General features: G+C 52.0%; 1 protein-coding gene across 1 annotated transcript in view; it reads right to left on the bottom strand.

The window, feature by feature from the left end:
- The window catches only part of LOC144952454 (uncharacterized), a 33132-nt gene extending 21633 nt beyond the window's left edge, over nucleotides 1-11499 (bottom strand). The window contains exons 1-3 of the mRNA XM_078882862.1: nucleotides 11394-11499; nucleotides 5865-5974; nucleotides 1075-1512 (exon numbers count right to left, since the gene is read on the bottom strand). Coding sequence (XP_078738988.1) covers nucleotides 1075-1512; nucleotides 5865-5974; nucleotides 11394-11411 — 566 coding nt within the window. The 5' untranslated portion in view covers nucleotides 11412-11499. The remainder of the gene's footprint in view (nucleotides 1-1074; nucleotides 1513-5864; nucleotides 5975-11393) is intronic.
- Nucleotides 11500-14640: the final 3141 nt, after the last annotated feature.

Genomic DNA, 14640 nt, shown 5'->3' with positions numbered 1-14640 from the left:
CGGGAACTGGCGTTGCTTGTCGTCCGACGTCGCCCCGTGCTGCTCCTCCAACCCCCAGGCGAGTGATTTCCTCCAACGTGGCGGCTGCCGCGTAGAGTAGCTGCGCCAGGCGGGAGTGGGCCACCCGCAGTTCGTCAGCTGACGGTCCCCACCCGTCCGGCCGCTGCGGTGTGGGTGAACTCGGCCCCGGTTGCTCGGATTCGCCTTCGGCGATTTCAGGCTCCGAGTCGGCCGAGGTGTCCTCCTCCCCAGGTTCCTTGGTACGAGCCGTCCATTTTGTGTCCATCTTTAGAAGACCACTTCTGACTCCAGTTGTAGTAGGTTCATAGAGACTTGGATGACGTAGTCGGAGGCACACTTATTTATTAACCGTTCCACTCTATACAGGCCAAGGTATACAACACTCGAAGGGGTATCGGCCCCTTCACCCGTCTAACAGGGAGATCCCACAATCTCTATTCCCGGCTAGCCTACTCCCAGGTCCTCCACTACAGAGCTAGGGGAGGCTAGCTGATCCCGCTCTGGTCAAGCTGGGATCACAGCACCCTGAGTCACCAGACCGGCCCCTTCACCCGTCTAACAGGGAGACCCCAGTGACTCTAACCGGCTAGCCTGCTCCCAGGTCCTCCACTACGGAGCTAGGGGAGGCTAGCTGACCCAGCTCTGGCCAAGCTAGGATCACGGCACCCTGAGTCCCCAGACCGGCTCTTACAAGAGCATCGGCTCTGGGCTCTCGGGCCCACGCCACTGGCTTGCCCTGGTCAGTCCTTAGAAGGACGGCGATCCAGGGGAGTCCCAGGGCCTATCTAGCCGGTCTTCACTCTTCGCTGGTTTAAGCTGAACACTGAACCCCGAGCCCACCGGCTCACCGCCTTATATAGCAACTCCCCCCCGAGGGGTGGGACCGTGGGGGGTCACAGCGCCGTTTGAGCCCCCCAGGCTACCTGATGCGGACGTGGATGTAAGCATCCTTCCGCGTGCGGGCATAACCACCCCTGGTGTGTTTGTTTGCCCTCCCGTAACAACTCTACACCTGCGACATTACCACGCACCGGTGCCGACGCTGGCGCTCACCGGTGCGACGTTGAGCGTGAGCGTGACGGTGAGCGTGATGGTGACCGACGGCGGCGGTGGCTCCGGCGAGGGCTGCGCGAGCGACTGGGCGAGCGCCGGTAGCGGTGAGCGGGGTGAGCAGGGTGAGCGGGGTGAGCAGGGTGAGCGGTTCGCGAGCGGCGTGCCGGTGATGACGGTGAGCGGCACCGCGAGCAGCTGCACCGGCGGGCACGGCGCCGGCTGCGGCTGCCACGTGAGCGCCGGTGGTGGTGGTGGCGGTGGTGGTGGTGGCGGTGCACCGAGCGCGATGAGGCCGATGAGGAAGTGGAGGAGGTGGAGGAGGTGGAGGAGGAGGTGGTGGAGGAGGAAGAAGAGGAGGAGGAGGAGGAGGAGGAGGTGGAGCGGCTCTTGGCTGGAACCCGGTGAGAGGAAGAGCGCCGGAGACCGGCGCCGTCATTCCTACAACACGCACAGTACCACACACACACGGTAACACACACACACAGTAACACACACACACGGTAACACACTCGGTAACACACACACACGGTAACACACACGGTAACACACACACACAGTAACACACACACACGGTAACACACACGGTAACACACACACACGGTAACACACACACACGGTAACACACACACACGGTAACACACACACGGTAACACACACACGGTAACACACACACACGGTAACACACACACACGGTAACACACACACACGGTAACACACACACACGGTAACACACACACGGTAACACACACACACGGTAACACACACGGTAACACACACACACGGTAACACACACACACGGTAACACACACACACGGTAACACACACACACAGTAACACACACACACAGTAACACACACACACACAGTAACACACACACACAGTAACACACACACGGTAACACACACACACAGTAACACACACACACAGTAACACACACACACACAGTAACACACACACGGTAACACACACACACGGTAACACACACGCACGGTAACACACACGCACAGTAACACACACACACACACACGGTAACACACACACACAGTAACACACACACACACACGGTAACACACACACACGGTAACACACACACACAGTAACACACACACACACGGTAACACACACACGGTAACACACACACACAGTAACACACACACACGCACGGTAACACACACACACGGTAACACACACGCACGGTAACACACACGCACGGTAACACACACACACGGTAACACACACGCACGGTAACACACACGCACGGTAACACACACACACGGTAACACACACACACGCACGGTAACACACACACACGGTAACACACACACACGGAAACACACACGCACGGTAACACACACGCACGGTAACACACACGCACGGTAACACACACACACGGTAACACACACGCACGGTAACACACACGCACGGTAACACACACGCACGGTAACACACACGCACGGTAACACAGACGCACGGTAACACACACACACGGTAACACACACGGTAACACACACACACGGTAACACACACACATGGTAACACACACGGTAACAAACACGGTAACACACACACACGGTAACACACACGGTAACACACACACACGGTAACACACACACACACACGGTAACACACACACATGGTAACACACACGGTAACACACACACACGGTAACACACACACACGGTAACACACACACACACACACGGTAACACACACACACGGTAACACACACACACACACACGGTAACACACACACGGTAACACACACACACAGTAACACACACACACACGGTAACACACACACACACGGTAACACACACACACACACACACACGGTAACACACACACAGGGTAACACACACACACAGTAACACACACACACAGTAACACACACACACAGTAACACACACACACAGTAACACACACACACGGTAACACACACACGGTAACACACACACACACGGTAACACACACACACAGTAACACACACACACGGTAATACACACGGTAACACACGCACGGTAACACACACGCACGGTAACACACACACACGGTAACACACACGCACAGTAACACACACACACACGGTAACACACACGCACGGTAACACACACGCACAGTAACACACACACACACGGTAACACACACGCACGGTAACACACACGCACAGTAACACACACACACGGTAATACACACGGTAACACACACGCACGGTAACACACACACACGGTAATACACACACACGGTAACACACACGGTAACACACACGCACGGTAACACACACACACGGTAACACACACGCACAGTAACACACACGCACGGTAACACACACACACGGTAACACACACACACGGTAACACACACACACGGTAACACACACGCACAGTAACACACACACACGGTAACACACACACACAGTAACACACACGCACAGTAACACACACGCACGGTAACACACACACACGGTAACACACACACACGGTAACACACACGCACAGTAACACACACACACGGTAACACACACACACAGTAACACACACGCACAGTAACACACACGCACAGTAACACACACACACGGTAACACACACACACAGTAACACACACGCACGGTAACACACACGCACAGTAACACACACACACGGTAACACACACACACAGTAACACACACGCACAGTAACACACACGCACGGTAACACACACACACGGTAACACACACGCACAGTAACACACACACACGGTAACACACACGCACGGTAACACACACGCACAGTAACACACACACACGGTAATACACACGGTAACACACACGCACGGTAACACACACACACGGTAACACACACACACGGTAACACACACACGGTAACACACACACACACGGTAACACACACACACAGTAACACACACACACGGTAATACACACGGTAACACACGCACGGTAACACACACGCACGGTAACACACACACACGGTAACACACACGCACAGTAACACACACACACACGGTAACACACACGCACGGTAACACACACGCACAGTAACACACACACACACGGTAACACACACGCACGGTAACACACACGCACAGTAACACACACACACGGTAATACACACGGTAACACACACGCACGGTAACACACACACACGGTAATACACACACACGGTAACACACACGGTAACACACACGCACGGTAACACACACACACGGTAACACACACGCACAGTAACACACACGCACAGTAACACACACACACGGTAACACACACACACGGTAACACACACACACGGTAACACACACGCACAGTAACACACACACACGGTAACACACACACACAGTAACACACACGCACAGTAACACACACACACGGTAACACACACACACGGTAACACACACACACGGTAACACACACGCACAGTAACACACACACACGGTAACACACACACACAGTAACACACACGCACAGTAACACACACGCACAGTAACACACACACACGGTAACACACACACACAGTAACACACACGCACGGTAACACACACGCACAGTAACACACACACACGGTAACACACACACACAGTAACACACACGCACAGTAACACACACGCACGGTAACACACACACACGGTAACACACACGCACAGTAACACACACACACGGTAACACACACGCACGGTAACACACACGCACAGTAACACACACACACGGTAATACACACGGTAACACACACGCACGGTAACACACACACACGGTAACACACACACACGGTAACACACACGGTAACACACACGGTAACACACACACACGGTAACAGACACGGTAACACACATACACGGTAACACACACGGTAACACACACACACGGTAACACACACAAAGTAACACACACGGTAACACACATACACGGTAACACACACACGGTAACACACACACACGGTAACACACACACGGTAACACACACACGGTAACACACACACGGTAACACACACGGTAACACACACACACGGTAACACACCCACACGGTAAGACACACACACACGGTAACACACACACACGGTATGTGCCTGCATCTGTGTGTGTGCCCACTGCACGTATGTGTGTGCACGTGTGTGTGTGTGTGCCTGCACGTGTGTGTGTGCACGTGTGTGTGTGTGCACGTGTGTGTGTGTGTGTGCCCGCTGCACACGTGTGTGTGTGCCTGCACGTGTGTGTGTGTGCACGTGTGTGTGTGTGTGCCCACTGCACACGTGTGTGTGTGCACGTGTGTGTGTGTGCCCACTGCACACGTGTGTGTGCACGTGTATGTGTGTGTGTACCCGCTGAAGGTGTGTGTGTGTGTGTGTGCCTGCCCACACGTGTGCGTGTGTGTGCCTGCCCACACGTGTGTGTGTGTGTGCCCACTGCCCACACGTGTGTGTGTGTGCCTGCTGGACACGTGTATGTGTGTGTGCCCACTGGACACGTGTGTGTGTGTGTGTACCTGCTACACACGTGTGTATGTGTGTGTGTGCCTGCTGCACACGTGTATGTGTGTGTGTGTGCCTGCTGGACACGTGTGTGTGTGTGCCTGCTGCACACGTGTGTGTGTATGTGTGTGTGCCTGCACGTGTGTGTGTGTGTGCCTGCTGCACACGTGTGTGTGTGTGCCTGCTGCACACGTGTGTATGTGTGTGTGTGCCTGCCCACACACGTGTGTGTGCCTGCTGCACACGTGTGTGTGTGTGTGCCTGCCCACATGTGTGTGTGTGTGTGTGCCCACTGCCCACACGTGTGTGTGTGTGTGCACGTGTGTGCGCCTGCACCTGTTGTAGCAGCCGGTGTTGGTGTCGTGCGGCGCTTGCGCTGGGAGCGACTGCTCGGGGCCCCGGCAGCCTCCAGCCATGGAGCGCTCGCACGAGGGGCTGCTCTTCTCCTGAGACACACACACACACAGAGAGAGAGAGAGTGTGTGTGAGTGTGTGAGAGTGTGTGAGAGTGTGTGTGAGAGCGTGTGTGTGTGAGAGTGTGTGTGTGTGAGAGTGTGTGTGTGTGAGAGTGTGTGTGTGTGAGTGTCTCTCAGCCATGGAGCGCTCGCACGAGGGGCTGCTCTTCTCCTGACACACACACACAGAGAGAGTGTGTGTGTGAGAGTGTGTGAGTGTGTGTGTGAGTGTGTGTGTGTGAGAGTGTGTGAGAGTGTGTGTGTGAGTGTGTGAGAGTGTGTGTGTGTCAGTGTGTGTGTGAGTGTGTGTGTGAGTGTGTGTGAGAGTGTGTGAGAGTGTGTGTGTGTGAGTGTGTGTGAGAGTGTGTGTGTGTGTGAGTGTGTGTGTGAGTGTGTGAGAGTGTGTGTGTGAGTGTGTGTGAGTGTGTGTGAGAGTGTGTGTGTGTGAGAGTGTGTGAGAGTGTGTGTGTGTGAGTGTGAGAGTGTGTGTGTGTGAGTGTGTGTGTGAGAGTGTGTGTGAGTGTGTGTGAGTGTGTGTGAGAGTGTGTGTGTGTGTGAGTGTGTATGAGAGTGTCTCTCAGCCATGGAGCGCTCGCACGAGGGGCTGCTCTTCTCCTGACACACACACAAACAGAGAGTGTGTGAGTATCTGTGTGTGAGAGTGTGTGTGAGAGTGTGTGTGTGTGAGAGTGTCTGTGTGTGTGAAAGTGTGAGAGAGTGTCTGTGTGTGAGAGTGTGTGAGAGAGTGTGAGTGTCTGTGTGTGTGGGAGTGTGTGTCTGTGTGTGCAAGTGTCTGTGTGTGTGAGAGTGTGTGTGTGAGAGTGTGTGTGTGTGCGAGTGTCTGTGTGTGAGATTGTGATAGTGTGTGTGTGTCTGTGTGAGAGTGTGTGAGTGTCTGCTGGGTCTGCCCCGTAACCTCCTGCCAGCGGGCGTTCGACACTTCGCGTGGCCTCAAGGTGCACTTGGCCTGGCACAAGCGTCGTGGTGACGTCACCGCCACTTAGTGGCGAATGGCGGTTGTTGTTGTTGTGTCTGTGTGTGTGTGTCTGTGTGTATCTGTGTGTGTGTCTGTCTGTGTGTCTGTGTGTGCGAGTGTGTGTGAGTGTGTGTGAGATTGTGAGAGTGTGTGCGAGTGTCTGTGTGAGAGTGTCTGTGTGCGAGAGTGTGAGAGTGTGTGTCTGTGTGTGTCAGAGTGTGTGTGTCTCTGTGAGAGTGTCTGTGTGTGTGTCTGTGTGTGTGTGAGAGAGTGTGAGTGTGTGTCTGTGTGTGTGACTGTGTATGTGAGAGTGTGAGAGTGTGTGTGTGTGTGTGAGTGTCTGTGTGAGAGAGTGTGAGAGTGTGTGCCCATGTCCTTGACACCAGGACCTACCGTGGAGCTGATCAGCCTACTTACCATCGGCTTGTCATCCGTCAGATGCGCCTACAATTATTTTACTCAGTGGTGGATGTACATCTAGGATCCCATTCAAACCCACGGTAGCTTGGTCTCAGCTAGCTGAGGAAAGTTGCGAGCATTTAATCATCGCGTGCAGTTGGAGTTGGCGTCGTCCCCCCCTTCTTCTGATGCCGAGGGGAAATAGGCGAGGTTCAGGACTGTGGCTCATGTATAGTGGTGGTGTTGACGCGCGCCGACAGTGAGTGATCACGGGGCGGCGCGGGGTGCGTGGTTGTGCGCGCTGACACAAGGTGGGAAATAGGATCGTGGGCAGCGCGCAGTGATTGGTCAACTGGGGTGGGTGCTCTCAGCGACGTCCACATGAGGGACTATAAAGGGGGACGCGCGGGAGCACTCGGGGAGTTGTTAACCAGTGGAAGATCGGAGACGGAGTTGAAGAAGTAGGGCCTTGAGACCCCTAGTCCCGCTGTCCTTGTACTGCAATGGCTGCATTGGGTACACGGTCCAAACCTCCCCAGAGACCCTGGCTGACAGAGGAGGTGTTCTGACTGGCTGAGAAAAAGTGAGAGGCCCACTCTCATCGTCTACATTACGGGTGGGGAACCTTTCTTCTGCCAAGGGCCATTTGGATATTTGTAACATCATTCGCGAGCCATACTAAATTATCAACTTAAAAACTTGCCTGTTTTATTTGGTCAAACATTTAATTAACTCGCCCCTTATGCGATGGCTGGAACTGCTTCTCTTTGGTGAGGCGTTTGATGTTAGCTGGTATTGATGATGTTGCTACTCGCAACTGCTTTTCCAGGTTTGCTCCTACATTGATTGAATTTCAAGTCCCGCCTGCGGTTGCCTTGGCAGGACCACAACAAATGATTTTGCGGGCCTTGTACGGCCCGTGGGCCGGATATTCCCCACCCCTGGTCTACAGCATCCCACGTCGAAGAATGAGGCTTACCGCAGCCTTCGCTCGGAGGTTCAGAGAGCCGTGCGGCGCTGCAAGGATGGGTGGTGGTCGCGGGTTGCTGAGATGGAGTCTGCCTCAGTAGCCCGCAATCACAAATCGCTCTTTAATTCCATCAAATAAGTAACCTTTAGTGTCACACTAATCACCATCATTCTGGAAAAGAAAGGTGATCCGATCTCCGACCCCAGGAACAGGTTTTCAGATTTACTCAGCATTTCTGAGGTCTTGTGGGAGGGGAAATCCCTCAGCCTGGAAAAAAATCATATGGCAAAGTAGGGCTGAACCTGTGCCATCTATTGAGGAAGTACTGAAGGCGATTCGAAGTCTGAGGCCAGGAAAGGCGCCGGGCAGAGATGATCTCCTAAGAAAAATGCTGAGGGAGGGTGGCGTTTGTGCGCAGACTGCCCTATGTGACATCATAATAAGAGTCTGGACCACTGGACGGGTTTGGCAAGATTGGAAGGATGCCCTGGCGGTCCCCCTCTTTAAGAAGGGGGACCGCACAGACTGTAACTACAGGGGCATCTCACTCCTCAGTGTGCCGGGAAAGGTCCTGGCAAGGATTATTCAACATCGCCTTGCCAGGCACGCTGAGGAGAGGCTTGCGGAGCCCCAATGTAATTTCAGGCCAGGGCGGTCCTGCACAGATGACATATTTTCTGTCCGTCTGCTACAGGACCTACATCTCTGCTTTATTGACCTGGTCAAGGCCTTTGGTACCATTGATAAGTCTGGGCTCTCCATGCTTTCAGAGTCGCTGACTCTCTGCTCACGATCATTAAGGGCCTTCATGATGGTGAGCGGGCCCGGGTAAAGCTACATGGCCAGGAGTGAGAGCCATTCCCTGTTCACCTTGGGGTGCGACATAGATATCCTCTGGCCCCAATATTATTTAACATCTTCCTTGACCACCTAGTTCTTGAAGCTTTCCATGGCTGTACCGGAGGTATTTCAATCTGGTACAGAAACAATTTGAGGCTGGTCAATGCCCAGGTGCAGTGGAGGGATGGCTCCCTATTGGTCAACCATATTATGTATGCTGATGATCTGCTGATTGCTGCTCATTCTGAGGAGTTGGAGGCACTGCTGCTGAACCTGGAGCATGCCACTAAGAGGTGGGGCCTTACCATTAGCCCCTCCAAAACTAAGAACCTGCCTGGGTATTTTGCGTCATCAAATACTCCACTCCCTCTGCTCCCCATTGGAGCAGTTGTGGAGAGAGTAGAGTTTTCCATACCTGGGCAGTTTGACAGCAGAGGTCTCACTCCGAATCAGGCATGCGGCACTATATTTTCATCGGCTGTGCAACGCTGTGTGGAAGCTACCTGGTCTGTTGCTCCACTTGAAGCTTCGGGTCTTCTTGGCTACGGTCATGCCCTCCCTGCTCTACGCTTGCGAAACGTGGACCCCCCTAATGGAACATTGAGGCTGGCCTGCCTACGATCAAATTCTGGGTTTAGCCAGGCTGGATTGTGTGAGCTCACAAATTCTTGAAAGATCTGGACAAAGTCCCATCGTTGAACTTCTCCACCAGGCAAGGCTGCGTTGGCTGGGTCATGTAGCCCGCATGCCCAGCCACCGCATGCCTAAACAGCTTTTGTTCGGCCAGATATAGGGGGCTAAATGGACACGGCACGGGCTAGAGAAGAGATGGAGTGATGTGGTACAGGAGGACGTGGAGCTGAGTGGACTTGCCGATGACTGGACACAGCGGTGTCAAGATCGGCCTCAGTGGAGGAGGCTCATGAAGGACGCTGCTGGGCAGTTGGAGGCAGTCGCCCTCCAACAACATCGGAGGGCGGAGGAGCGACGCTCACAACAACGAGCGGAGCGCCGGGTGGCTAAAGCACAGCAAGTTGGCACAGGTGGTGCATCAGCCAGTGAGACCCCCCACTCCGCTCGCTAACAGCACTTAGCCCAACAGACTTACCGTGAAGGAATGGCACAAATGCACAGCACGCTTTCTCAATGAAAATAGGTACATTTCAAACTATCACTGTCCTGGTCACAAAGCAAAGTTTGTGGTGAATAATAATAGCCACTTTCTGTACTTTTGAGGCATAAGCAATTAGGAAATAACACTCCCCAGGAACAATAAATAAATGAATGTGTTACACAGCGTTATTGATGGAGTGGATTGTTAACTTTGCTTTTGTGTCCTGGTCGCAAAAGCAAAGTTTGTGGGGAATATTAATCGCCTTTAAAGTACTTTTGAGGCATAAGCAATTGTAAAATAACACTTACTACCCATGAACAATAAGTGAATGTGCCACACAGTGCGACGCCTCCGTTGATGGCTGCGTGTTGAACCGCAGCACGTCGTGTTAGCTGAACGCGAAGTGTTGGACTTTCGCGACAAACATTATCCACAAGAGGCTTTGTGTTGGATTGAGGTGGTGGCGTGCAAATTAAAGTTGTGTCGTCAAAGCCGCCACCACCACCCGACACGGCCAATCAGTATGGGGACGTCCATAAATGACGTCACGCGATTTTGAAGGATTTTTGACCCCCCCCCCCCTCAAATAAAACACGCTTCAAATCGCTTTAAACTATTGTCATTGTAGTGCGTATTTAATGTGGCGCTGCACTCTGATGTTGTAGGAGAAAACATTTATTACAAAGTCTATTTAATTAAGTAGAACGTGTTGTCTATACTTATTTAAAGTTGCGCACTTTGATGTGACGTCATATTTCTCACCCCCCCCCCCCAGGTGCGTGACGTCATTTATGCACGGCCCCATACGCGCAATGTTTGATATCGCATAGCGATATCTCGACTTGATCGATATGGTATCGCGATAATCGCGACGTGCTCGATATCGTATCGCGATATCGTCCCTCTCCCCACCCCCCGCTGCTAAATCCACTTTCGAGAAGCTTCAAGAGGAGAAAAAACTCATCCCGGTAGCGACTCACTCAGCGCGCGGGCGGGGCGGGGGGCGGGGGGTTGGAGGCTAATGTCGACAATGTCAACAACTCGAGAGAGATTTCAAAGTGGGACTGAGTTAATAAAACAATTTTTTTTTTAAGATTAATATTTTTTTTACCTCAAAAATCGCGCCCATGGCAACGCGCGGACGAGGGAGGCGGCCGCGGGCAAACTGCCGCCTCGACGACGACTCCGCGGCGGTTCCCGGATGTGCGCGTCACGTGACAGCCGGGCGCGCGCGCTCATTGGTTGCAACGAGAGCGACGACAACAAAAAAACCCGCGGATCGATACTACTGTGAGTGATGGGGTTGGACTAGACTATTGTGAGTGATGGGGTTGGACTAGACTATTGTGAGTGATGGGGTTGGGTGAGACCATTGTGAGTGATGGGGGGGGGACTAGACTATTGTGAGTGATGGGGTTGGACTAGACTATTGTGAGTGATGGGGTTGGACTAGACTATTGTGAGTGATGGGGTTGGGTGAGACCATTGTGAGTGATGGGGGGGGGACTAGACTATTGTGAGTGATGGGGTTGGACTAGACCATTGTGAGTGATGGGGTTGGACTAGACTATTGTGAGTGATGGGGTTGGACTAGACTATTGTGAGTGATGGGGTTGGGTGAGACCATTGTGAGTGATGGGATTGGACTAGACTATTGTGAGTGATGGGGTTGGACTAGACTATTGTGAGTGATGGGGTTGGGTGAGACCATTGTGAGTGATGGGATTGGACTAGACTATTGTGAGTGATGGGGTTGGACTAGACTATTGTGAGTGATGGGGTTGGGTGAGACCATTGTGAGTGATGGGATTGGACTAGACTATTGTGAGTGATGGGGTTGGACTAGACTATTGTGAGTGATGGGGTTGGGTGAGACCATTGTGAGTGATGGGATTGGACTAGACTATTGTGAGTGATGGGGTTGGACTAGACTATTGTGAGTGATGGGGTTGGACTAGACTATTGTGAGTGATGGGGTTGGACTAGACTATTGTGAGTGATGGGGTTGGACTAGACTATTGTGAGTGATGGGGTTGGACTAGACTATTGTGAGTGATGGGGTTGGACTAGACTATTGTGAGTGATGGGGTTGGACTAGACTATTGTGAGTGATGGGGTTGGACTAGACTATTGTGAGTGATGGGGTTGGACTAGACTATTGTGAGTGATGGGGTTGGACTAGACTATTGTGAGTGATGGGGTTGGACTAGACTATTGTGAGTGATGGGGTTGGACTAGACTATTGTGAGTGATGGGGTTGGGTGAGACTATTGTGAGTGATGGGGTTGAGTGAGACTATTGTGAGTGATGGGGTTGGACTAGACTATTGTGAGTGATGGGGTTGGACTAGACTATTGTGAGTGATGGGGTTGGACTAGACTATTGTGAGTGATGGGGTTGGACTAGACTATTGTGAGTGATGGGGTTGGACTAGACTATTGTGAGTGATGGGGTTGGACTAGACTATTGTGAGTGATGGGGTTGGACTAGACTATTGTGAGTGATGGGGTTGGACTAGACTATTGTGAGTGATGGGGTTGGACTAGACTATTGTGAGTGATGGGGTTGGACTAGACTATTGTGAGTGATGGGGTTGGACTAGACTATTGTGAGTGATGGGGTTGGACTAGACTATTGTGAGTGATGGGGTTGGACTAGACTATTGTGAGTGATGGGGTTGGACTAGACTATTGTGAGTGATGGGGTTGGACTAGACTATTGTGAGTGATGGGGTTGGACTAGACTATTGTGAGTGATGGGGTTGGGTGAGACTATTGTGAGTGATGGGGTTGAGTGAGACTATTGTGAGTGATGGGGTTGGACTAGACTATTGTGAGTGATGGGGTTGGACTAGACTATTGTGAGTGATGGGGTTGGACTAGACTATTGTGAGTGATGGGGTTGGACTAGACTATTGTGAGTGATGGGGTTGGACTAGACTATTGTGAGTGATGGGGTTGGACTAGACTATTGTGAGTGATGGGGTTGGACTAGACTATTGTGAGTGATGGGGTTGGACTAGACTATTGTGAGTGATGGGGTTGGACTAGACTATTGTGAGTGATGGGGTTGAACTAGACCATTGTGAGTGATGGGGTTGGACTAGAGTCTAGTCCAACCCCATCACTCACAATGGTCTAGTCACTAGACCATTGTGAGTGATGGGGTTGGGTGAGACCATTGTGAGTGATGGGGGGGGGGACTAGACTATTGTGAGTGATGGGGTTGGACTAGACCATTGTGAGTGATGGACTAGACTATTGTGAGTGATGGACTAGACTATTGTGAGTGGTGGACTAGACTATTGTGAGTGGTGGACTAGACTATTGTGAGTGATGGGGTTGGACTAGACTATTGTGAGTGATGGGGTTGGACTAGACTATTGTGAGTGATGGGGTTGGACTAGACTATTGTGAGTGATGGGGTTGGACTAGACTATTGTGAGTGATGGGGTTGGACTAGACTATTGTGAGTGATGGGGTTGGACTAGACTATTGTGAGTGATGGGGTTGGACTAGACTATTGTGAGTGATGGGGTTGGACTAGACTATTGTGAGTGATGGGGTTGGACTAGACTATTGTGAGTGATGGGGTTGGACTAGACTATTGTGAGTGATGGGGTTGGACTAGACTATTGTGAGTGATGGGGTTGGGTGAGACTATTGTGAGTGATGGGGTTGAGTGAGACTATTGTGAGTGATGGGGTTGGACTAGACTATTGTGAGTGATGGGGTTGGACTAGACTATTGTGAGTGATGGGGTTGGACTAGACTATTGTGAGTGATGGGGTTGGACTAGACTATTGTGAGTGATGGGGTTGGACTAGACTATTGTGAGTGATGGGGTTGGACTAGACTATTGTGAGTGATGGGGTTGGACTAGACTATTGTGAGTGATGGGGTTGGACTAGACTATTGTGAGTGATGGGGTTGGACTAGACTATTGTGAGTGATGGGGTTGGACTAGACTATTGTGAGTGATGGGGTTGGACTAGACTATTGTGAGTGATGGGGTTGGACTAGACTATTGTGAGTGATGGGGTTGGACTAGACTATTGTGAGTGATGGGGTTGGACTAGACTATTGTGAGTGATGGGGTTGGACTAGACTATTGTGAGTGATGGGGTTGGACTAGACTATTGTGAGTGATGGGGTTGGGTGAGACTATTGTGAGTGATGGGGTTGAGTGAGACTATTGTGAGTGATGGGGTTGGACTAGACTATTGTGAGTGATGGGGTTGGACTAGACTATTGTGAGTGATGGGGTTGGACTAGACTATTGTGAGTGATGGGGTTGGACTAGACTATTGTGAGTGATGGGGTTGGACTAGACTATTGTGAGTGATGGGGTTGGACTAG

The sequence above is a fragment of the Lampetra fluviatilis genome, chromosome 67 (assembly GCF_964198595.1).
Source record: "Lampetra fluviatilis chromosome 67, kcLamFluv1.1, whole genome shotgun sequence".
Classification (NCBI taxonomy): Eukaryota; Metazoa; Chordata; class Hyperoartia; order Petromyzontiformes; family Petromyzontidae; genus Lampetra; species Lampetra fluviatilis.
This window is presented reverse-complemented; position numbering and strand designations above follow the sequence as displayed.